Raw genomic sequence first — 25686 nt, 5'->3', positions numbered from 1 at the left:
TTCAAAGGCCACTATCCCGGACGAAAATGAAATCATGTCTAAAACTGTGGGTACGTATGTATTTAAAGCAACGTCAAAACATATTTGAATGACATGTAGTCATGAATTTTCATATTCCCACGTTCATTAACCACAACAATTGGAATGCTGCGTTAAAAATAAGTCGAATTCAGTGGTTCCTTCTTTTTCCTTTCAAGAATCAAATACTGACGTCAAACGCGCTTGAGGTGTTATTTTGAATACCGACGTACCCATAAACCCCTGAAAATGAACTATAAAATAACAAACCATTTTCTCCAAAATTAGATTTGACATACGTCTCTTACAAAATGAGGGGAGTGCGACCGATAGGGACTTATAAAAGATTATAAAACTCCAGTTTCCAGCCAGGTAGCACTTCTGAAGTATCACCTTGTTTTTGGGAGTATTAGACATATCATCTGTCAAATACAAGGATGACGGATGGCACTGCAAAGTGTCGCGGTATGTCAACACTAGGTATTCGACGTATTTTTGTCATTCAGTAGCACATGCCGTAAAATAGTACATTATACCTAGTAAAAATGATTACATCAATGTGGCGTGATACCTCGTAAGTTAGAATGTGAGCTGGAATGTTACATCCTTTCCAAGTCTAGATACTAAATGAAACTAAAGCTCTGTTACATGGCGACGGAGAGATGAAACCGCCAGGCTAAGCGCCCAAGGCCTGTGGTACTCGTTTTGAATAGGTCTCGCAAATGAAAGAAAAGTTTAATCATACGGATACACTGGAACTCCAGCTATGGTTCCTCCCATTTCCACCCTCCGCCGTTTTCTCAATGCGACACCCTTCCACCGCCGCTTTAATGAAACAGCATCATTAGTCACTGCCACTTCCAAGACGAAAAGCGTGCAGTGTTCTCGTTTCAGTATCATTTCAGCGGACATTAGGTTACTGTAAGCCATATTTTGCAACTTATATACGCAGCAAGTCAATAGGCAGTACGTCTTTGACGACAATGACCTGGAGTTTCGATGAAAAGTTTGCTGCAAACAATGAGAAGGTGCTCTTGAATTTTAATTCCATTATGTTAAACAGCATCGGACCAACAACTTCTTTGAGCTAACTTTTTTTTGTTATTGTCATAAAAGGACTTTTGATAGTTTGACAACTGTAGAAGCTCTTTCAACATTCTCCAGCCGTCTCTTCATCATCCATTCCGAAACGGTCCGTCTTTGACGCCATAGAATTGAAGACTGTACAAGAACGAGATACCACATTTCTCAGGAGGCATAAAAAACTAATTAAAAATAGTTTAAATGTAGTATTTCATGCTATATAGATTGAGTAGAGGTCTAAATGCTATATAGATTGAGTAGAGGTCTAAATGTTACTTTGTAGGAATAAAGGCAAGATAATTTTTTCCCTTTACACAGCATTAAAAATTGGTTTATGGAAAAATAATGGACTTATCCCTTTCTTGCACTGAGGTGTTCAATTGTTGAAGTCTCCGTCAACATCACATCACTCTTCACATTCAACGACATCATACTTGACGTCTTAATTTTTGAAATTCATGGAAGAAAGTAAATCGAGACCATTGAGGGGAAGGGGGGGGGGATTCTATTCATTTATTGAATGAATTAGCTTGGTATTCGCACGGAGTGACTTTCATTGGAAATATAAAGCATAATGAACGTAGGGTCTCTGATCAACGTTCCAACGATACGTGTCCAATGCTTATGCTGAGTTTCGTTTGATTAACAAATTAAAACAAGTACACTAGCTCTAAGGCTGCTTCACTCACGGATATTTACTGTAATCTGCTCGTAATGCTGATGTAAACCTTCACTTTCGGATATCCGGCCCTTCATGGAGATATGAAAGTTGCTATGTTTAGTACTGTCGGCGGATTTCTTAGTTTCAAACAACAGGAGTCCGTCAAAATTTGAACACTAATAGATACGAACATGTAAACGATGCAGGTAAGTACGGGCCAACGCCGACACAGCATATCGCGAAGATTTACAACTGGAAGTGTCACTGTCATACACTTATTTGGTTGTGTAGATGGCGCGACAACCGGATTCGCATCCTAAACTGATAGGTTGGAAATTGAAAAAAACTTTTGTTTTCTCACTGGGTACAGTGTTACTGGGCCGACGTATCACAATCTCAACCTCTTTAACGAGATCGTTGCAACAGTTATTTACATAATAAAATTCGATCTTAAAACAAGATTTCAACCTTCATAAAACTAGTTTATTCCAAACTTGGTTGTTTCCCCCCAGCAAAAGAGTTGATTAGGATGGTTAACCGGCGAAGGAAGGAAACTTTCGAGTATGTATCAGTGTTCTTGTTATGGTAGAACATGAAGACCTCAGATAGATTGTTAGCTTGTAATATTGCTTACCCACAGTGGAGCACGATACTCTAATGACGAAGTGTACTTTTTCATAAATTATATGACAAATGACGTAAAATAAAATTTTCGGTGTTATTTATTTCGCTACGAGCTGACAGCAACGGAAGTGATCTAGTCCATAGTCGTAGCAAGATATACATCCCAAACGACCCTAAGCCTATTTGAGTTGCCACTACTTTTTGTAATTGTACCAACTTCTGTGCCTGAAATTCATCAGCTTCTACAGCTTTCTACACACGAGTATGCGAACTAGAGATATCACACAATTGCACTTCCGCCGTAGATTTGGTCTTATCTTCCTCATATGGACGCTGCGGCATTTAGCGGTGCACTGCACCACAATGCTACGGAAAAGCATACGCATTGGTGTACTGCATCTTACAATTTCACGTGCGCTATGATAGTTTGACCGATAACCAATTATATAAATGCAATTGTTGAACTACTACTATTTATACACTAACCTTTCATCACGGATACTTCTTTACCGCATGAAATTCGGCCTGTTGAGTCGTTCTGCATTGCAGTCTCTGTAGCCATTTTCTCAAACGCTGTAAATACACCTCCAAGTGACACAAGTTATAGACCAAAACAAAACAAAAATCCCCTTTAAAGCACCTCACAATCAAAGACGTATACTTAAATAGTATGAACCTTTACACAAACATAACGGAAAACACGCTCTCAATCAATGTACTTGTACTCACAAACGGCCTTGGCAAAGATGCGTTTTGATTCTACCAAAGATAAGAATGGGTCTTGTCAGTCTAGGCACTATTTGTATTGTCTGCGGAAGTGTGGGTAAACGTGATGTCTTAAAACCTGTAATTAAAGACCATGTCTCGCTTTTGTATATAACACTCACTTTGATACGCAATTTAACTCTATTTAGGTTTGTAACTATAGCTCCTGTTTTACTGAGGCAGTGTGTTGGAAGAGGACATACAGAATTGTCTTTGCTACGCGGGAACTTGTTTGAAAAAGGGGCTGTAAGTGTTAGTTTGTGACTGAAGTGGTGTTGTTCTTGTAGAATTAGTTGTCACAACGTATTGTATGTAAGAGCGCGTTGATTGTATTGTCATATGCTATAAGATCATTAAGGTTTGTAAGTAACAACGCAAAAATAAATTTTACATCGTTTTTCAGCTGACGGAAAAACATGAGCAACAGTGAAGATGAGGACATTCCCGACAGGGAAACTTGTCAAAAGCTTACAGAACAATTTGCGGAAATAACGGGAACAGACGTCGCATGTGCGCAGTTTTATTTACAGGACAGGAAATGGGACCTACAGGTGCGGAATCATGCTTCTTATGTTCGGGTATATCAGAAATAAATACAGATTACCCATTCACCATGAATTACGAATCTCACATTAATTCTTGTTATTGCCACAACAGCTGGAGCTATGGGAAAAATTGCATCTTGAGTTGACATGTTTTATTTTAAGCAGTTCATACGATGATAGTGCTCATAACCATGTGCAGAATATAAAGTTGCTGTTAGTTTGCCGTGAATTTTGATGTCAACGCTTAAATTTTTTTATTTTCAGCGTTCGGTGAACGCCTTTTTCGAATCTACACAGAAAGGTGGAATTAATTTTACTAATGACGGCGACACTCCAGAAATCGTCATCAACGTCGAGTAAGTATCTGCACAACGTGCACAGTTTGTCGTCTTGCTTTAGTTGTGTTGTTTGAACTGACGATCAACAAATATTGGAAATTTTTCACATTTCGTTCTACAGTTTTGGAAACTTTTCAGTTCACTTGTCTATTGTTTCTTGCCAATAGTATCGCATTGCATGAAACAATATAAGTGGCTCTCTTCTTAATGAATGCATTACTGTGAAGTGACATACACGTAATTTATTTCTTCTGGGTGTCATCAAGTTTTTGTATTACAACGAATCTATGGTGAAACTGTTGATTAGCCATTGGTAATGCAGTTGGCACAAAGTACGGGGAATGGGATCTGATGAAAGTTATTGTATGTAATTTAAGAACCTTATGATTGACAAGCCCACTGTGAAACTGGTACAGTTAACTGTGAATACAATATCTGTGGTGATTTGTGTTGTCAAGTGTCTGCACACCATAGTACCTGATGTCAGTTTTGACCCATGATGTAATTGTATTGTGACATATATCATATGATTGTAAGCAGAAAGAGAACTGAACACTGACAATATATGTTTTTCATCTTTAATATGTTTTGGAATATAAGTTACGGTGGCAGAATGATATGAAGGACAGCCCTACATCCAGGTTAAGTTGATAGATGGCAGTTTGATTGTGAGTTGGGGAAATCATTAAATGTAATGTCATGAGAGTAACTGTAACTTGTGTTGGGTCGACAGAAGCGTCCGATCCCACGCGTCGTCTTTGACCCGTGATGTAAGGGTGTTGTCGTGTGTGACGTCATGACGGCGCGGAGTTTGGTTTGAGTGTGGCTGTCTCCAGTTCTGTTTTATTTTCTGATCTGTTCGTTCTATCTCGTGACATTTTTTTAAAATTTAAAAACACTTATTACTTATTTTAATTATCTGTTTCCTCCAATTTCTGTTTTAGTTTATTATATTTAGCTTTCTGATCTGTTCGTTCTATCCCGTGAGATTTTTTTTTTTTTTTAAAGACAAAAAACACATCAGCTACTGAAGCATCTTTATCTTCTATGGGTTGCAGGGGTTACGACCCCTGGGGAGGTGGGTGGGTATTCATGCATGGCTGTCTTCACTTACACATTGTACCTACGCAAGGCGTCTAAATTTGTTTATATTTAGTTTGCCCCCCACCCAAAACACCCCATTTCCCGTGCTTGTCCCGTTAGTGTCATTAGGCTTCTTGTGGAAATTGTGTGTGTTTGTTTTTGTTTCCGCCATATTTGTGACGTCATGGGTCAAATCAGACGGGCGGGATCGGACGCTTCCGTATTTCCACTTGTGTTATAGCTTGTATTTTATGCAATTTGGATTTCAGTTTGTCAGCCATTTTAATGGCCACATGGGTGAGAGGAGACGTGGTATCTGTTGGTTCAGTCTTTCTGTGTATAACTTGGTACAGCGAACACTGCAGTGGCAAGGCGTTTGCTTGGTTGTCGGATACCACCACCAGCTTTGACCCATGGTGTAGTTATGCTGTGGTGTGATGTGTTGTGTGATGGCCTCCAGCCATGGTGTACCACTTTTACTTTGTGGTTAAGCTATATAGGTGAACTGGAGATTGGGTTACTGGCTTTTGGAGTTGGTGGTGTGGGTTATTGGTATCCTGCCCTAGAATTGAGCTACGTAGGTGAACTGGAGATTGGGATACTGGCTTTTGTTAGTAGGAGGGGAGGTATTGTTATCGTGGTCTAGGGTTGAGCTATATAAGCTACTTGGAGATTGAGATACTGTGATCTTATGGTATGTTTTGCCTGATTTGTTGAGTTTTATTTTTTGGCAGTTTCGAGTGCTTTTTTTTCCATGTTGAGTCTTGAAAGGTGGTGGTGTTTTTATTATTGAATTTTTAGTTTACCGCCACTCAGAACTTCCCCCGCAGTTGTCTTGCTAATTTCATTGGGTTCAATCAGTGTACTGGTTTCTGTGGCATTCGTATTTTTGCAGGTACTATGATTGATATTCAGGTTGCTATGTTGGAATGCTCAAAATAGAGATTTTCAGCAAGGTGATGATGACATTGGTCAGAGCCGACGGCTGGCATCTGTCTCTGGTAACCCCTTGCCAGGAGTAGTCCATAAATACTTGTCTGGCGATTTGAAATTGGGATTTTTCATAATTTCCCAGAAATTGTTTTAAGGTTAATACAGGGATTGTCCTTTTGAAATGGACACAGTTATTTCCTTTCAGATCTTTATCCAATCAATAATTATACTTTGTTTCTAATGACCCTGCTTTCAACTAGAGGTTAACCTCTAATCTTCCTCTATCTCTTTTCTTTCAGTGAAAAAAAAAAAAGCTGTATGTGGGGAGCTAGCAGGTATGCGAAATAGTATAGCGAATGTCAGCAGGAGATCATCTAGTGCTCATTATGATGACATTAAGGAGTGGATTGGCAGGGTAATAGAAAGAGGAAGAGGGCGTGGCGCAGGAAGTTAAGGAGATATTGATGGCAGGAGAATTATTGGAACAAATTATGTGTTGCAAGGATGACTCCCATCTACATACTTCAGAGGAGCTGGTACGGGGTGGGGAATTTAGATGGCACGGGTTGTGGAGCAGCCATTGAAATTGAGCGAGCATGTTGTATTCAGCAGTGTGTTGTGCCATTGGGTGGTCAACTTGGCTCTTAGCCAAAGTTAGGTGGTAGCCATTCATTAGAGTACACAGTTGGTTGGTGGGCCAACGTAAAATGCTGCTGGAGTTGCAGCAGAGTTTGTATATGGCATGGATGCTTTCACAGATGGCCCTGCCTCTGATGGTATAGGGTGAGCTTATGACAAGATGAGAACAGAATGTGTTGTGTGGGTGAATCAGGCAGGTATTGCATGGGTTCTCCACAGGGATATGACTCATGTTGGGGTTTGGAGTCGGAGTGGTTTAGGGATTAATGATATTGTGTAGGTTGTGTGGGCAATGGAATACAACTTGTGGGGAGGAGTGTCATAACCACAGGCATAGGTGTCAATTAGAAGAAATAGTTATGAACCAAGATGTAAGAGGAGTGTGTGGAATATCGCTTACACTTTCTAATGTTTACATTGACTTCATTCTTCGTAAATCGAAATATAAAGTAAACAAAATGAATTAAAGTGGAAATGATCAGTCGCAGTGACACGCAATAAAAAGACTGCTAAACAAATAAGCTTTCAGCCAAAAAGTTTTCTTTTGAATTTAACAAAACACACACTCTCACATGCAAGTCCACTATCTCTGTCTGCCAATGGCCAAATTGATTATTCCATCCTGTATTTTCCATTGTTTGATGAAAGGAATTAACATAGAAATGTTGAGTACCAGAAAGTGCTTCTATTTGCAGATGATACAGATACTCTTCAAAATAAAAGATGACCTTTGAAGGTCAGTATACTAGCTGAATGAAGTGGGCAAGGAACACAATTTATAAGTTTTTAGTAATAAACAAAAAAAAAACCTTCAGAGGAAAATGTCCAGTTAGATAAAAAATTGTTTTAAATAATTGAGTATTAGAGCAACTGCATCGAATCTCTTACTTAGGCTACGACATGTGTTTTGATTTTGGCTCAGATATCAAAAATAAACTACACAAATTGCATTGTGTCTGTGGTACCTCAATATTCTGGAAATTTATAATTGCTCGTGTCTTATCTTAAGGAAACAAACTGTGGCACACAAAAGCAAGAAAATACAATTCAAACAATGAAGATGAGGTTCCTCAGGAGTATGGAGGGCTGCACAAGAAGAGATGTGATTAGAAATGAGAATTTTTTCAACATGAATGAAAAAAGTTGTAAAGTGTTGTGAAAGTTGGTGACAACTCCTTAAGAGAATGCCACATCGTAGAATTTCCCAGACGATTATGAGCTAAAAGCCAAATGGGAAAGAGATAGTGAAAGACTTTGGAAAAGATGGGATTGATTTCATTTGTGAGTTTGAGACAGACAGTAGACTAATCCTTGGAAGGAAGAAGAAGTAGGATGGTGATGGCATGATGATAAGTAGCCAAAGCCCTGGCGAACAATGTGGTTCAGTTGCTCCAGTGTGGGATGATACTGAGTGATAGAGGGAGTGGTGGGAGGATTAGCGAAGTGTGACTGTATGGTACAGGAAATCTGTTTGCTGATTAGGTTTGGGATATAGTGCCTGTCTGTGAAGGCCTCTGTGACCTTCAGCATGGCAGGCAATGGAGTTCTAGCCACTGCAGATATGATGTCCATATGTGCCCAGACCGAGGCGGTTTTTTTTTACAACTGTCAAAATTCAGGTACTGTAGTTGGCTTGATACTGACAGATGTATCAATGGAGCCATCAGAGAGGTGGAAGTTAATATTCAGGAAGTATCAGGTGAAGCGAATGGAAGGGAAAGTGAGGTGAGGCTGTGGAGGAATGAGAATAGGGTGTCTTGGTCCTGGGCCCAGATCATGAAAGTATCAGTGAAGCTAAACCAGACAAGGAGTTTGAGGAGGTAAGGAAGACTTCCTCTTGATAAGACACAAACAGAATTGGTGTACGAGAGTGCCTTGCAGGTACCCATGGCCTCTGTGGATTTGTTTATGTATTCTCCCCTCAAAGGAATAGTAATTATGAGTGAGGATGTGATTAGTAGATGTATAAGGAACTAGGTGGTGGGTTTGGAGGCAGATGGGTGTTGGGAGAAGTAGTATTCGGTAGCAGCAATGTTATGGACACAAGGGTTGTTGGTCTAAAGGGAGGTGGCATCAACAGTGATTCGCAGGGATCCAGGTGTAATGGGATAGGGGCTGTTGAGAGTTCATGAAGAAAGTGGTCCTATCTTTAATATGAGACACTAGGCTACACAAACAATTGTTTGGAAGTGTTGATTGGCAAGAGCGCAGAGTCTTTCAGTGGGAGCACAGGAATCGTGCTGTATATTACTTACCTTGCAGACGACATTAATAGTAAAACCAGGCATTTTTGCAAATGATGCAGTTATCTATAATGGCATACTCTCTGAGTAGCTGCATAAATATTGTCAGATCTTGATAAAATTTCAGTGTGGTGCAGAGATTGGCAACTTGCTCTAAATGTTCAGAAATGTAAAATTTTGCACTTCACAAAATGAAAAAAAAAAAAAAAAAACAAGTTTCTTATGACTATAAAATCAGTGACTCACTGTTGGAATCTGCCAACTCAGACAAATACTTGGGTGTAACACATTGTAGGGATATGAAATGGAATGATCATATAAGTTCAGTCATGGGTAAAGCAGGTGGTAGACTTTGGTTTATTGGTAGAATACTGGGGAAGTGCAGTTAGTCTAAAAAAGTGACTGCTTACAAATCACAGATATACTGAAGGAACTGAACTGGCAGACTCCTGAAGACAGATGTAAACTATCCAGAGGAAGTCTATTAACAAAATTTAAAGAACCAGCCCCCCTATGTATAGCTCATGCAGGGATCTTGAGGATAAGATTAGAATAATTACTGCATGCACCAAACAATTGTTCTTCCTGCACTCCATACTTGAATGGAACAGGAAGAAACTCTCATAACTGGTACAGTTGTATGTACCCTCTGCCATGCACCTTGGTTTATAAATTTTGGGACGTTTGGGTGTACGGGAGTCATCGAGGTGAGGAAGGAGATAGATTAAAGTTAATGATTTAGGGATGGGTGTATAGATTTTAGTAGTGATTAGAAGTTACATTGGATTTGTGGAATGTATGCCAGGGCTTGTAGGGAGAATAGTCCTGTGGAAGAGACAGGTGCAACACCTGCCTAATTCACCCAGCCAGCACAACCTACTCTTTAATTCCGCCACAGGTTTATCCTATCCTGTCAGAGGCAGGGCCACCTGTGAAATCAGCCATGTCAAATACCAGCTGTGCTGAAATTTTTGCACAGCATTTTGTGTGCGCCTGGCTACAACCAACTCTCCACTCAAATGAATGTTCACCATCAAACTGACAAAGAGCACATTTGATCACCTAATGGTAGGACACACTGCTGAGCATAACATGCTTGATTTCAATGGCTGCTTCACAATCTGTGTCATGCGTATCCTCCCCTGCAGCATACACTACTGTGAACTTTGAAGGTAGGAGCTATCCTTCCAACACTTCCTTCATTTCTTTAACAATCCTGACCTCAGTCTTCACTAACTCCGTGTGCCCCATCCTCTTCTTGAGCCTCCCATTACTCTGTTCTGTTACCCCCCTTCCAGTCCACTCCTTCCTTCCATCCCCATTATCCAACACGAATTCACAGGCTCTGGTGTTTGTGTGTTTCATTCCATCTCTCACTCCTGCTGCTTCCCTTCGAGCTGTCAGCCATCCTTCCCGAACATTCCCTTTCCTCTGTCCACTTCTTTTGTCTCCCCACATCCACCCAACATAGTCACTCAACCCACTCTACCTGCCAAACTGTATTTAAAGTTAAGGTAACAACTTGCAGAAATGTAGAAACATTGAGTCACCTACAGGGGTGTGAACACACACAAACACAAACTGTTCTGAAGTTTTAAACCTTTTTGCAAATTCAGTCAATGAGAACAGCACAGGCACAGCATACAAGTACTGCCATAAACAGAATGTGCAACATTTTTTAAATATCATCAACTGGGAGCTTCTGCTTTCTGTGTAGAGCATTTGAATTTGTGGATCACACTGTTCTTACAGGAAAATAGAATCATTATTGCATTTTAATAGAATTATAGACTTGGTTTGCAACATGTTTAATTAACAATGTGAAGAGAGTCCACTAAAGTGCTTCCCACGTTAGATCTGACTTCAAAAGCCGGTGAAGATAAATTAATATTTTCAGAATGAACATGAAAGCACATTATTAATAGCTAATATTCTTGACATAAAAATATGATTCTGGAATGTACCAGTTTCTATACATTGTTTGTGATTCATTGTATGGAATAAATGGCATATATCACTGAAGTTTGATAGTGTTGCTCAGGTGGGTACAGCAGATTTAGGTGGCTTGGTGATTAACACACTCATATTTGAAAGCAGTGAGGATTTCTATGTACTCTGGCCAATTGTAACTGAATTTTTTTGTGGCTTCACTAGCTCTTGTAGATGAATCCCAGGACCATTCCTTCAAAGACAACTGTCACAACAGATTATGTGCCCTGTCCTCCTCCCCCATTCCAAACTTGTACTCATGGGAGGAAGTTATGATTTTAAAGAGAAGTTGACGAGAAGATCCTTGGGAATGGAAAAGCTGACACTGGACAGGATGGACAAGAATTGTTCATGTCCTCTGTAAACAAGATCTTCTAAATGATCAGAAAAAATCACAGAAAAGTTAAATCTGGAAGGCAATCAGGTGTTGTACCCTGTTCATCATATATATCCGTGTGTTCTGTGCTAAGATCAGGACAAAGCACATTTCATTACAAAGCTGTCACAACTCACTTCCCAATATAAATCCGGTCTGCTCTTTTTTCCCATGTTAAAATATCCCTTTATTTGTTTTGTGATATATATGCAAAAGGTAACACATTTTTTAAAAGGCAAATCTAAATAATGGTATCCGGTGGTGGTGGTGGTAGTAGTAGTAGTAGTAGTAGTAGTAGTAGTAATCCCCTCCACCTCTCTCTCTCTCTCTCTCTCTCTCTCTCTCTCTCTCTCTCTCCGCTTCAGTATTAAATTGACAATTCCTTGATGTTTCGAGCCATAAATTTCTTGTCTTTGCAGTTCTGTTTAGTATTTCCTCATTAGTTACGCAACCTATCTCAATATTCTTATGTAACACCATGTTTCAATAGCTTCTGCTCTCTTCATATCTCAGCTGTGTATCATCCACATTTCACTTAGGTTCAAGCTTACACTCCAGACAAATATCTTCAGAAAAGACTTTCTAACACTTAAATTTATATTCGTTCTCAGTTTTTATATCTTATCCTTAAAATATAATTCCTTCTTCAAATTTTTCTTTGGTTTCCTATACTGCTTGCTCAATGTGCAGATTGAATAACATCAGGTACGTTCTACAATCACGTCTCACTCTGTTTTCAACCACTGCTTTACTTTTGTGCCCTTAGACTCTTACAACTGCCATCTGGTTTCTGTACAAGTTGTATATAACCTTTCACTCTCTGTATTTTACCCCCGCTACCTTCATAATTTCAAAGATAGTATTCTGTCAACATTGTCAAAAGTTTTCTCTAAGTTTACAAAAGCTATAAACTTTTGTTTGCATTTTTTAACCTATCTTAAGAGATTCACATTTTCCAACATTTCTTCGAAACCCAAGCTGATCTTCCATGATTGTTATAAAATTATTTCAAAATTGTTGAACGTTTGGCAGATTAAAAGTAACTATGAGATCTTAACTAAATGTTTACAGTGTTGTTGCTGGAAGCCCAAAACTTGTATACAAAAAGCCCAAGTGCTACTAAATGAAATTATTTATGCTTGTTAACAGAGATCTGTGTATTATTACAAGTTAAAGTAATTTTGCAACAGGAGTCTTCATGCCAGGGCTTTCACAATGGCTCTGAAAGATTTTTCCTTCTCATTGCAACTTGTGCATTCTTGACACCATTTACCCCTTTTTCATCTTAATAAAGGAAAAAAACCTTTCTTTATGTAAGTTTGAGTTCGTGCAGCTATTTAAAATGCTTATTTTGGTGCGTTTCGATGCTTCAGCCATACAAGGTGTGTCATTTCCATTCAAGCATTGTAGTTTGTTATATAATTGAGTGTCTTTCAAGAGTTGTTGATTCAATTTTAGATTTCTCTGGAATTATTTGTGATCACATTTTCCCCCCATAACTAGTCACCTGCTTGTTTTGCAGCAAGAAAATGGTTACAAACCTTGGTATGATGACAACAGAGCCCCCGTCAAAGTTCAAACTGTTTTCTTGGAATATTGATGGACTGTCTGAGCATAATCTTAAAATTAGAACCAAAGCTGTCTGCAAAACTATCCAGTTGTAAGTAAAGATGTTTCAACCTTCTGAGATGGTATTTATGTTAATTTTTTAAATATTCTGTACAATATTGTTGTAATTGTTGTCTTTTAATTTCAGTGAAAAACCAGACATCATATTTTTGCAAGAGGTTATTCCAGAAACATTAAATTACATCAAAGACAAATTGCCCGAATATGTGTGTATTGCTGGCAATACTGAAGGATACTTCGTGGCTACCTTCTTGAGAAGGTTCACTGTGTACTATGATTCACATAGGGTTGTTGAATTTCCAAGTTCACTAATGATGAGGAATTACATTGCTGCAGAGGTTTGTCAGTGACAGTCTAAGCATTCTTTACTTCAGTTTTAGTTGCATACTTGAAATACTGTCTATCCCTTGCAAAACTTCAGTGCCTTAGAAAACATTTGTGGACAATCATGTAAAGATGGCATAGAGGATGATGTAAAGCTGGCATAAGTTTGCATAATTGCATAATGTTGTTGTTTTTAAACCTATGACTGCACATATTTTTATGTGCTTAAATTTAAGTGCATTGTGGTGACTCTTAAGATTCAAGCTTTTTGACTCTTTGTGTTTGATTTCTACAAGTTGAAATACAATTTTCCCCATAGATATCATATCAATGGAGCTGAAAGTCTATTACTTGTATGCCATGTGAGTTTGCTTTAATACAATTAAGAAAAGATACTCATTCTATCAAGTTATGTCTCTTCAACACATTGTATTTAAAGAATTTTTATTAATTAAACCCCCAGAAACTTACTTTTTTTACCTGCTGCCACCTGATAAGCTTATTATTACTTATTACTTGTGTTATTTACATTATGGATATTTTCTTTATTGTGGTGAGAAGTGTGAGTTTTCTCTTTCTTTTTTTATCAGTTGTTCTTCATATTGATTAGTACTTTTCCCCATAAGGTTTCTGTACCATTATTCTTTTCCTGGCTTGTTTCGTCATTTCCGCTCCACACCAGTTCCCCCACCCCCTCCCCCTCATCCAGGGGCTCACAACTCTTCGATGAGTATCTGCTTGGCTAACATGGCATGGGGCCACCATTTGTGCAACATTACTTTCTTTCTCTGCTGCTTGCTTATACTTAGACTATCCCATTCCCTCTGTGCCTCTATCGGATGGTTTTCTTGGTGCAGACCCTGCTTGGAGTGCAAATCATTCAGGGAAGATTGTCCAAGGTGGTGTCTGCTCCACATTTGTGCCTTTCCATCTGTGCACCCTTCCATTTAATACGGTAATACAACAAAAACCCAGCATGGTAACCATCCAGTTTGTGTGTGCGGGCGGGGGTCAAGTACCTGCACGGTTGGTAGTGCTCTGACCACGTCAGAATCCCACTGTTGGTGCCTGAGCTGAAAACTCCTTATGTATGCAAAGGAGTATGTGCCTGTTGTTACTGGGGCAGTGGGACTCAGAGAAATGGTTTACAGGTCAGGTAGCCTTTGCTGAGGCTGAGTGGTGCCCATGGCGAGAGCCCCTGTTTAGAGTGGGTGGCAGCATAGTGGATCAGCCGCAGATTAAGTGGGTGAAGTGATCTCCTGCTGGGGGCCATGAGGCTTCAACAGTGCATATGAAAGGACAGTCCTTTCAATGCAGAGAGATATGACCCTATATGCTACGCTGTGGAAATAACATAAGGCTAAGTGGCAAGCAAAGCAATACTCCCTGTAATACTTGGTTTGTACAGTGGCTGATGGTGATTCCTTATTGGCCACAAAGCCTGTGTTGTGAGTGGAGAACTGGAAAGACAAGTTTGTGGAAGTGGCAGCCATCTCTAAAATAAAGAGTGGATCAACTTTGATCAAAACAGCATCCCGTACCCAGTTACGGGCACTGCTTGCTTGTAATTAGCTGGGTGACTTACTGGTGACTGTCATTCCCCTTGAAAGTCCAAACTCAATTCCGGGCATCATTTTCCACAGAGACCTACTCTTATGATCTGATAATGAGCTAAGTGCCTACTTGACCTTCACCTTGGCACTAGTACCTTCACCTTGGCCTTCTGAGGGCAATTCATTGCCTGAAAGGGTCAAGGTGATGGTATACCGATGCAATGTGAAACTGCATGTTCCCCTTTCCCAAAGAGATGCAACCCAAATGCTTGAAATGTGGCCACATGTCTTCGTGTTTCAATGCTTGCCCCATCTGTAGAGATTGTTGACGAGCACTGCTTGTGAATACTCCCTGTGCACCTCCCTGTGTCTCTGTTAAATGTGAAAAACACCACTCTCCATGTCCACCAGACTGTACTGTTTTCCCGATAGAAAAGAAAATTTAAGAATACAAGACTGGACATAATCAGTTACCAAGAGGCCAAGAAGTAGTAGGAGCGGTTGCACTCAGCATGTCAAATAATGTCATACGCTATAGCTACGACAACGTCACCCCCTTTGGCGACTGTACTCCCGACCGTGATACCTTCTACAGTGGGCCCTCAGGACCACTTAACAATGCTAGTCACTGTGATGGTGGGGAGCTCCCTCATGCTGCTTTTTCCATACCTACTTTGGGATTGGTGGCTTCCCGCCTGCCAGGAACATTGGTCTTGACCTCCCAGCGGGAGACAAATGACCTTCCTCCAGTTTCTCTCCCCAGGGAGGGGTCGCTCGGAACACTTTCCTCCAAGGTTTGTGCTGTTCTGCAACCAGATGCCAGCCAGTGCTGAAGGAGCCACGAGCTGCTGGTTGCAGGGCTTCGCGATCAACATCTTTACCTGAAACTGATTCAGAGAAGCCCTTGCAGTCATAGAAATCATGTAAGGGGAGGAAAGACAAGAAAAAGTCCCCAAGAAGGAGGACATTCCAATGGCCCCCATGCACCAGATCCTGCCTGCTCCACTTCTGTGGTTGAGACAGAGATCATGGTGGCCCAAGAAACCCCAGTTTGCACCACACAACAGAACCCAGAGCATATGTATATTGATGACATAACCCCTCAACCAGGGGCAACAGGTGGCTCTATTGCATAACCTACCCCCTTGGTCTTTTCATGGCCTCACTGTTCATCAACAACATTATTCTCCAGTGAAATTGTAGCAGTTTTTTCTACCACCTGGCTGAGCTATGACATTTTTTCAGCAGTTCACGTGCTTTCTGCATTGTCGTTCAGGAGACTTGATTTCCAGAAATATAGATCCCCAGCCCTTCGTGGGTAGTGGGGATATTATAAGAATCGTATTGCCAATGACAGGGTGTCAGGCGAAGTTTGCACATATGTTCTAGACACACTGTATAACTGAACTTGTGCTTCTTAATACACCTTTGGGGGCTGTGGCTGTTCTGGTAAGGGTATTTTAGGATATTACCTTCTGCAGTGTTTACCTCCCTTCAAATTGTGAATTATCTCAGAATGTACTGTTTGCATTCTGTTTTTAGCTCCACCCCACCTATCCTAATTTTGGGTGATTTCAATGCCCATAACCCTTAGTCGGATGGAACAATGGTCACTGACCACGATAAGGACCTCAAAAATTTGCTGGCGCAACTTGACCTTTGCCTGTTGAATAATTGATATCCCCACACACTTTAGTGTGGCGTACAGAACCTTCTCAGCTGTTGACCTTTCCATTTTCCACCCTTGTCTTCTCCCATCCATCCACTGGAGAGTCCACAATGACTTGTGTGGTAGTGACCACTTCCGGATTTTCCTTTCCCTCCCTCAGTGTCACTCATCTTGACACCTGCCTGGATGGGCTTTCAACAGTGCTGTTTGGGATACTTTCACCTCTGCTGTATGGAATTATCGATGAGACAGTCCAGAATACAATTGCAGCCATCCTTTCGGCAGTCGATTTAGCGATCTCCTGTTCCTTGGGCACCCCTATGGAAGACAGTACCTTGATGGCCCTAGGAAATTGCAGATGCCATTCAAGATCATAGTTAGGCTCTCTAACGCCCTAAGTGGCGCCCATCAATGGATCACATCATTGCTTTTGAGCGGCTCCTTGCCTGGGTCTACCACCTAAGGAAAAGATGGGAGCAAGAGTGCTGGGAATGGTACTTTCAACCATTGGACCACGTACGTCTTCTTCGCAGGCTTGGGCTGAGATCAGATGTCTGTGGATACCACAAACTTGCATGTACCTGGTATTCCCTGAATGGCACTGCCTAGACTGCTGCAGATGCCGCCACCAAACATTTTGCTCTGCATTATGCTCAAGCCTTTTCTTTCTGGTATTGTAATTACAGTTTGTTTGCAAAGAGATTAGTGAGGCCTTCCTAATCCTGAATCGCCAGAAGCCAGTAGGAGTCGATCGACTTCAGTCCACTCAAGTTTCGCCATGTGGCTGTTGCCAACATCAGCAATCTGATACAGAACGTTGCATATGTAGCCATTGTGAAGTGACTGTTGTCCTGCGTTGAGTTATGTAGTAAAATAATACATCTTTTGACAAGTGATGATGAAGCAGTTACAGGCCCATCGTGGACAACACCAAACGCTCCTTCTACTTGTCGGAGAAGGACGAGGGGTTGCTCATTACAAAATCGGGCAGGCAAAATAGTTAATAATGTTACTGAATGTTGGAAGCAGGAGAGCAGGAATAAAGAGTTCCTCCATCCTCTCTGTTAGCTGACAAGATTTACAGTGATATAAACAGGGTCAAGTTTCAGATCTGTGTAAAGAATTTTTAGATTTTGCAAAGAGAATTCTGGGAAATCGCCAGAAACTCCTGGCAAAAAATAAGAAAATTTCAGTTCAAATTTTTCTATTAAACAGTGCTTTGAAACTGCCTTATGTTTTGTCTGAATTACTTTAAAGTGGCCATTCCATTTTGTGTGTGAAAATAGTTTTTGCCATCCAGTAGGTTACTCAGTATGGAAGAACAAAATAGATTTTTCAGAGACCCTCATGCAGCCTAATGGTTAAGGTACTATACTGTGCCAAAGGCAGTTGGCACAACTCATGTCACGTCAGGATATTACATTGTAATAGAAATGCATCTTGGAAAATAGAAAACAGATTCATCGGTATGAAAATCCCTTTTTTATTGTACACATATTGAGAGGTCAATGGAAAAGAGGATTTTCATACAGCTGAATTGGTTTTCTATTTTCCAAGATGCAATTCATAGCTGTAGTTGCCATGACTATATAGGTTTTTGCAATAGAAATGACTGCTATTATTATTTTTATTCAGTTACTTGCGACTGCATGCTGTGATACCTGGGACCATAACCTACCCTACCACGGAAGTGGTTTCAAATTGTCTCTCTCTCCTTGCTACTTGTAATTACGCATTCTGCTTAAATTGACTTTTACTTTCTGATTTTGTATTTTCTTTCACTTAGGTCAGGTTCTAAGATGTAATGGGGAAAATCCAATGGATAATTTTAACAGGTGTGTTGTGAGACAAACAATCGAAGACTTAATGCTACTTGGTGCAGGAGTTTGCTCTCAGTCTACTGAAACTTCTACCAAATTTGAGGAAAAAATCGGCTGGACTTGTGTTGTTATATCTCTGCAAAATATTTTGTTGTCTGTGGGATTCACATGGAGAAAATGTGCAGAATAAGGGATCCTTACTGCTAGAGCATGGCGACATTGGTGGTCGTATTTCATTGTAGAAATGAAACATATTTGGGAACCAACCACAGTAATATGATGGTAAATGTTGGCATAAAGATGATGATGTCAGACTTATGGGGTGGGGAACTTCCTCTAAAAGACTTATTGGAGGTGATGATTTGAAGAAGCGATTTTTTTCAGGGAAGCTCAACTAAAATTCTATGTTAAATCCATAAAAGGCGTTACTGTAGTCAAATGAACTCTGGAAACTTTGAAAGATGGTTTGCAAATATATTTTTTGCAAATCTTCCTCCAAACTTAGTCACTGTGATGGACAACACTCCATACCATAACGAACAGGTGGAAAAAATACCCACAAAATATGATACCAAAGAAGGATATTGGAATGGTTGGCAAAAGAGGTATGTTGCCTGTAATAAGAGCATGAGGAAGCAGGCTCTGTTTACATTAATTCAAGCACGTAGACCAGTTAAAAAACATGATCGACAAACTGGCAAGAGGAAAGCCATTTGTCCACTTGCCGCCCTATAACTATGATTTCAGTGCGGTTTCGTAGGGGGTAAGGGTTTAGGGACTCTTGATATTGAGCATCAGTGACGGGGGGAGCAACGGTCATTATTTTGTCAGGGATGGCAGGAAGGAAGGTTAAGTCGGCTCTTTCCTTGGCTCAATGGGTGAGGTCTGAGTGAAACATTGGTGGTTCCACTAACAGTTATTTATTGCGATATAAGACCCTTCAACAAACAGACTAATACATTGGGTTTTAACTTGCTCAATTCCTTGTAGCGGTGGAGTCGTAGCTTGCAGATTCTGGTGACAGAGGATGCGACGACGTCTCGTGTTGCAGCGGCATTCTGGCGGCTTATTCTTCCATTCAGTACAGTGCCTGTGACTTACTGCAGTGATGGCTTAATCTTCTCCTTGTGGATTCACTCGTTGCGTTATTAACAACTGGCTACAGCAGGAGGTGGAGCTGTCCGTCCCGGAATCGAACTAGCGACCTTCGGGTGCGGTATCTTCTGGCGGAGTTCAGCAGTCTCTGAGTTCACAGGTGACCCATTTGGTGAGGCCGTAGTCCCTCAATAGCCACCTGGGTAGTTACCACACAAACATTTTTCTGGTAACATCTGGTATGGCATCTTCTGCCTTGAGGTATTGGTGCAGTACCAACATCGTTTTCTGTCGAGCAGTGTAGTGGCTAAGTCGTTGTAGCGAAGTATGATGATCATTGACTAACCATTGGTCCGTCTGTCCACATGATGTTTCTTCAAGTCTTCTTTCTCCCCTTGAAGGACCTCTCCAAAGGACCACCTCATACCCATTTATCGGAGGTATTTATACAGTGTTTTTGCCAATGTCGCGAAGTTTCTGGGGCAGCGACTGACCTTCGGTCGTTGACCGATGCTTCTTATGTCGGGCAGAAACGTGGTCAATGTCCGCACACCCAGTCATCTCCTACGCATTGCCAGATATGTCGTGTGCGTTAGTTCAGTGCACTTACAGTTTATGGAGCATTGACTACTGATGTACAAACAGCACTGGTAGTTGTCCTCCTTGGTAGCGTTGCTTGTCTGCTCGGCCTTTGATCTGTTGAAGTGCTGACTGCTGCTGCGCAAAGTCTGCTGGTCATTGGCCTTCTCACATTGGGCAGAAACATGACCATTGTCACACATGTGCCGGCTTTCCTTGTTAGATTGCTGCCACTTCCAAATATTGTTGCTTAACATGTCAAAGTCTCTAAAAAGTTCAATTAATGTATAATAAGTCATTCTGCTGTGAACAACCATAAATAACATGTAATTATTATACGTATTTATTATACACCCTTCAGTATGGGCAGAAGTAAAAATAGTTGTTTAGAGCGCAAAACATTTCAGGAGACTTGTCCAAAGACAATCTGTTTAAGATTGAAAGGAGTCCTTTCCGTCAGAAACTGCTGATGACTGGGAAGAACACTGCAGGAAGGTCCAGCAATTGGAAGAAGATTACTCGAGATGTGACGCTGTCATTGAAATAGCAGTATTAGACAAAATCATTATCAATACTGGTACTGCAGTAGCAACAGTAACACATTAGGCACAGATGGAGAACTTAATGAGACTGAGTTATTGATTTATATGTATATACATTTGCTATGTGAATAAATTGCTGTATTGTAAATTTTACTATTGTTTCTTTTTAATTTCGAGTTGTCTGAGAATTAATACAGAATTAGTAGCCACAAGTACCATCATTCAGCAATAAACTACCAATTTACATTTCACAAATCCTGTAAACTTTTATTACGCCCCATCTCAATTTATCCTTTCGTACACATACCATACATAGGAGTTGACAGTGGCTAATCAAGGGTACTGTCAGCCCAAATTGAAATTGTGTTGCCACCACTGTTTGACGTTAGCATGGCTTTTTACTTCTGCACTATCCCTCAGCCCTCAGCAGCCTGTGTGCTGTGAGTCAATAGGAAGAGCTTGCTTACTCCAGTCCTCGCACTCCTCTGATTTGCTCTTCTTTGTGTGAAAAAACTATGTGTACATAATTGCTCCTTTTTAATTGCAGTAGATTATTTACATCTGACTTCATGATGGAATAACTGTCTATATCTCTGTAAATTGCCATGAATTACCCAGATCTTTTGTTCAGCAAAGACCATATGAATCATTGGCGTACATGGTGATGAAAAGGTTCTTATTCTGCAGTGCTTGGAACTTTATTTACACCTCTTATAAACAGAAATTGTTCCAATATTGAACCCTGTAGTAGACAGAATTTAATGATTCTCATTCTGGACTGTTTCCTGTCTATCTAATTTTCATTCACAATTTCAGTGCATTGTTGCTTTTTTGTCAAATATGAGTCTAGTGACATCATAAGATCAGCACGGACAATATCATTTGCAAATTTGGACAGAAAGTATATGGTATACCCTCCCGAAGGCTTTGAAAAAGTATACAAAAACTACTGCTACTAGCTTATGTGCATCAGTTTTTGTGTGATGCCCTACATATAAATTGTACTGCTGCTGACACTATGCTACGCCTTCTGAAACCATGTTTTAAATCTCTTCCCTTTTCCATACTGCTATAATCTGTCCAGTGGTCTTGGCTCTTTTGTGAGCTCATGCATGATCCACATGGGGTTCCGTGCTATTGTAGCTCTTTCTTCCTTCCCGTACTGCTTTTCCTTCCCAATGTCCCTCACTCCCTCTCCTCGCCCCTCCCACTCTGCTTCCTCTTCCTCCGTCTCTGGCACAGTGGTTAGCACACTGGACTTGTATTCAGGAGGAGTACGGTTCAAACCCACATCCGGCCATCCTTATCAAGTTTTTCATGATTTCCCTAAATCGCTTCAGGCAAATGCCAGGTTAGTTCCTTTTAAAAAGCACTGCCGACTTCCTTCCCCATCCTTCCCTAATATGATCGGACCGATGACTTCGCTTTTCAGTCCTGTATTCTGCTCTTCATGTGTGTTAATTGTCAGAACTATCACTTTCCAAGGTATCTGGATTGTTCGGTTTATAAGAAGGAAGAAGAAGATACAGGAGTGTAAGTCCATTGATTGTTTGTCATTCACTGCGGCTGATCAGAAATGTGATGGTCTTCAACCTGCGTGTATGACATCTAACTTTACCTCTGTTACGTCCCCCCTCCCCCTCCATGCCTCTTCTTTATCCCTGTCCCACCCCCTCTCTTCTCCCCCTCCCCTGTGGTTCCCATTCCCACCTTTCTGGATGCTGCTCCCCCTACCCTGTTACAGAAGTGTCCCACTTGCTTAGTGTCTGCCGGTAGCAGGCCCTTTCCCAGGCCCCTCCCCCTGGTGGCTCCCAGATTGGAGGCCTGCTGAAACAAGTCGCCTGTGGGATCCTTAGTCTGTATGTCCAAAGGTCGTGGACACTCTCTCTGTTACACATCTCGCTCAAACCTGCTATCCGTTTGGGCCCTGCTGTCCTCAACTTACGAAAGAAGAAGAGAATCATAAGTCACAGGACAAGGCCCGTCCTGTGCTCTCAGAGCTCCCCCTTTGCAACTGGTGTCTCATCTCTTATCTGTGAATGTTGCCCTGTCCTTGTTGGTGACAGTTGGTGTCCCAGCAGTGTGACTGGTTTCAGCCTGTTTGCCTCCCACTTGGATCGCCATTCCATGTGTATTGAAAAGAATTGTAACAGATACTACCGCCACCTTCTGGATCCCCACTCCATGCTTATTCAGTGGATTGTTATGGGTACTGCTGTCAGCTTCTAGAGTTGCAATCCCTTATTTCCTTTTATTTTTCATGGTCTCTGTGCTTTCTGTTAAAGCCTGGTTGGCCCTTTGGGTGTTTCCGGTGGCATTCGCGCCTTGGTCCATACAGACATTAGTATGTGGATAACCCCTTTATGCCACATTGGAAGCAGTTGCCATCTTGAGGGCCACTTAGCACACTAGACTCGGATTCAGGAGGATGATGGTTTAAACCCCCATATGGCCATCCGGATTTAGGTTTTCTGTGATTTCCCTAAATTGCTTCAGGCAAATGCTGGGATGATTCCTTTGAAAGGGTACAGCCGACTTACTTCCTTAATCTGATGGGACCGACGACCTCTTAGGTCTCCATGAATCCATGAGGATGGTGTTCGACATGATTCTATATTAAGTGTTCTTTCCCCTGTAGGTATTAATGAACTCGTAGCCTCCATTGGACCAGTAGTCACCCCTGCTCTATATGTAGATGATTCTGTTCTCTGGACTAGTTCCCAATCAGTGGCATCTGTGTAGCACCAGTTCCAGGGTGCCATCCGACATGCTTCTACATGGACTCACTCACATGGTTTTCAGTTCTCTTAAATGGCAGGTGGTCCATTTCTGTCACTGTACTATGGTCCGTCCCGATCCAAAGCTCTATATTGGCTCTCAATGCCTGACTGGTCCCCTAGTTCTGTTTCTTAGGTCTTCTTTATGACAAAAGGCGTACTTGATACCCAAATCCGCCTTCTGAAGACTGACTCTTTCCCTAAACTCAATGCCCTCTGCTCCCTTCACCACACCTTTTTAGGAACAGATCGTTCAACTCTTCTCTGCCTTTATCGGGCCTTAATTCTGTCGCAACTGGACTAAGATTGCCAAGTTTATGGCTCAACTGCTCCTCTAGGTCCCAGTCCACCATTGTGGTATCTGTTTGACCAACAGAGACTTTTACATTAGTCCCGTCTATAGTTTCTGGTTGACACTGGGACCTCCCCCTTTTGGTTTGGCAGTCCCAGCTGTTGCTTTCATGTGCAATTGCTATCCACTTTTTTCCTTTGCACCAGTTCTATTCTTTTCACAGCTCCAGGATATCCCATGCCCACTGTTCGCCCGCTGCCCGTCCTCCTGTGGGTTTACCAGTTGGTCTCTGCTTGCCTTCTCTTCGCTGTGGTTTCCAACTTCCCTCTTTCTGGTGTTCCCCATGGTCTCTCCTGAACACCCCCTCCCCCTTCCTTGTGTGCGCTCTTATGGTAGTTTCGGTATGCTTTTCTTACACTGATGGTTCGAAATCCACCAATCACGTATTCTGTTGCCACAGAACTCCATCTCTTGCCACATGTGAGGTGTTTACTGCAGAACTGATGACCATTTACTGGACCATTTACTTCATTAAATGGTCCTCCCCCGCCCTAGTTTTGTTACATATGGACAAGACGAGTGGCCTTTAGGCTATTGCCTGGTGTTTTTCCTCCCACCCCTTGGTCTCTGCCATACATGACCTTCTTGCAGGTCTTGACCTTGCTGCTTGTTCAGTCAATTTCTTTTGGGTTTCCAGCCATGTGGGTATTCCAGTGGGGAAGGACGCGGGTGGGGGGGAACCATCAAAGCTTGCATAAGTATAAACTTCTTTTATATGTGTGTTATACTCCCACTGCTTGGTGAGTAGTTTTTTTATCTGTCCAATTACATTATGTTGCCATAAATTGAATATTTTCATTGTTATAAAGTAAAAACGATAAGTTTTTGTATTTTGACAATGTATCTTCAAACAGTTCATTCACACATGAATTTCCTGTTTGACAGCACTATAGTCTTTATTTGTAATATTTTAGCACTACATCTAAAAGTGTTTGATTACTATATTTTCTCCCAGTATGGTTAGATACAGACGGTTGGTAAGGGAAATCTTGTACCTATTTTACTAATATTTACGAAGGTTGCATTTTGGAAACATTCATATGTTTTGCATTACTGCGTTTGCTCCTTCGAATTTAGTATTCGCACGCCAACACTAGTAGATTATTAAAATGTGAAACAGAAAATACAATAAGGTTTGTGGTCCTAATCTCCTGCAGCCTTTTTAAGAATACCAGAAAACTTGCAGTGCCATTATCTCTCTCTCTCTCTCTCTCTCTCTCTCTCTCTCTCTCTCTCTCTCTCTCTCTTTCTCTTTCTCTTTCACTTTCAGCATGATTCAATTCTGCCAGAAACATGGAAAAGCCACTTGAACATAGCTTCAGAAGTTTTTCATTGTTTGCTGGCTTAAATGTGCTAATAATTTTATACTCTTTGCAGATTAGTAGTGATGCGTCACCCATAACAGCATGCATATAAATAAACGTAATAAATGTTAACTGTTTATCCATAGTAAGGAAAATTTTGGCAGAATGTAAAAAAGTTACGGGTAAAGGAGACCCAGTAGCAGAAGCATTGTCTCATAGACGGGCACACAATTTCTTCTATTCTGTATATGCCTGTCAACGACTCAATGCCTTTTCCATTCAGTGAACGGTCTCCTTTATTCCTAAATTATTTACCTGTTAATTTTGTGCATGGATTGCACACCCCGTAGACCCCTGCTCCCAATTCTTTAGAAAATCAAACTCCCATGTATAAAACATTTTCAGTGTTTGGTTGATGTAAAAATGAGTTAATGTGTTAAACATTTTGTGTTCAGCATGTAAAACCATTATAGTTGAAAAACTAAATCCCTAATTTTGTTGCCGGCCGGAGTGGCCGTGCGGTTCTGGGCGCTACAGTCTGGAGCCGAGCGACCGCTACGGTCGCAGGTTCGAATCCTGCCTCGGGCATGGATGTATGTGATGTCCTTAGGTTAGTTAGGTTTAATTAGTTCTAAGTTCTAGGCGACTGATGACCTCAGAAGTTAAGTCGCATAGTGCTCAGAGCCATTTGAACCTAATTTTGTTGGCTTTATTAGTTTTGGATTGTTCATCCATGTTGTTGTTT

General features: G+C 41.1%; 2 protein-coding genes across 9 annotated transcripts in view; one reads left to right on the top strand and one right to left on the bottom strand.

The window, feature by feature from the left end:
- LOC126199034 (double-stranded RNA-specific editase 1-like) overlaps window positions 1–3079 on the bottom strand; it is a 169391-nt gene extending 166312 nt beyond the window's left edge. Inside the window, exons 1-2 of the mRNA XM_049935738.1 lie at window positions 3063–3079; window positions 2873–2959 (exon numbers count right to left, since the gene is read on the bottom strand). Of these exons, the coding sequence (XP_049791695.1) occupies window positions 2873–2948 (76 nt within the window). The 5' untranslated portion in view covers window positions 2949–2959; window positions 3063–3079. The remainder of the gene's footprint in view (window positions 1–2872; window positions 2960–3062) is intronic.
- Window positions 1–25686, top strand: part of LOC126199060 (tyrosyl-DNA phosphodiesterase 2-like) — a 174825-nt gene that overhangs the window by 110548 nt on the left and 38591 nt on the right. For 2 of the 8 annotated variants that reach the window (XM_049935783.1, XM_049935820.1), the window contains 4 exons: window positions 3555–3702; window positions 3961–4052; window positions 12820–12957; window positions 13054–13264. In XM_049935783.1, the coding sequence (XP_049791740.1) occupies window positions 3568–3702; window positions 3961–4052; window positions 12820–12957; window positions 13054–13264 (576 nt within the window). In that variant the 5' untranslated portion in view covers window positions 3555–3567. Of the gene's footprint in view, window positions 1–3090; window positions 3464–3554; window positions 3703–3960; window positions 4053–12819; window positions 12958–13053; window positions 13265–25686 lie in introns of those variants that run through there. The other 6 variants (XM_049935801.1, XM_049935812.1, XM_049935775.1 and 3 more) reach the window with 6 other exon arrangements.

The sequence above is a fragment of the Schistocerca nitens genome, chromosome 1, assembly GCF_023898315.1.
Source record: "Schistocerca nitens isolate TAMUIC-IGC-003100 chromosome 1, iqSchNite1.1, whole genome shotgun sequence".
Lineage (NCBI taxonomy): Eukaryota > Metazoa > Arthropoda > Insecta > Orthoptera > Acrididae > Schistocerca > Schistocerca nitens.
This window is presented reverse-complemented; position numbering and strand designations above follow the sequence as displayed.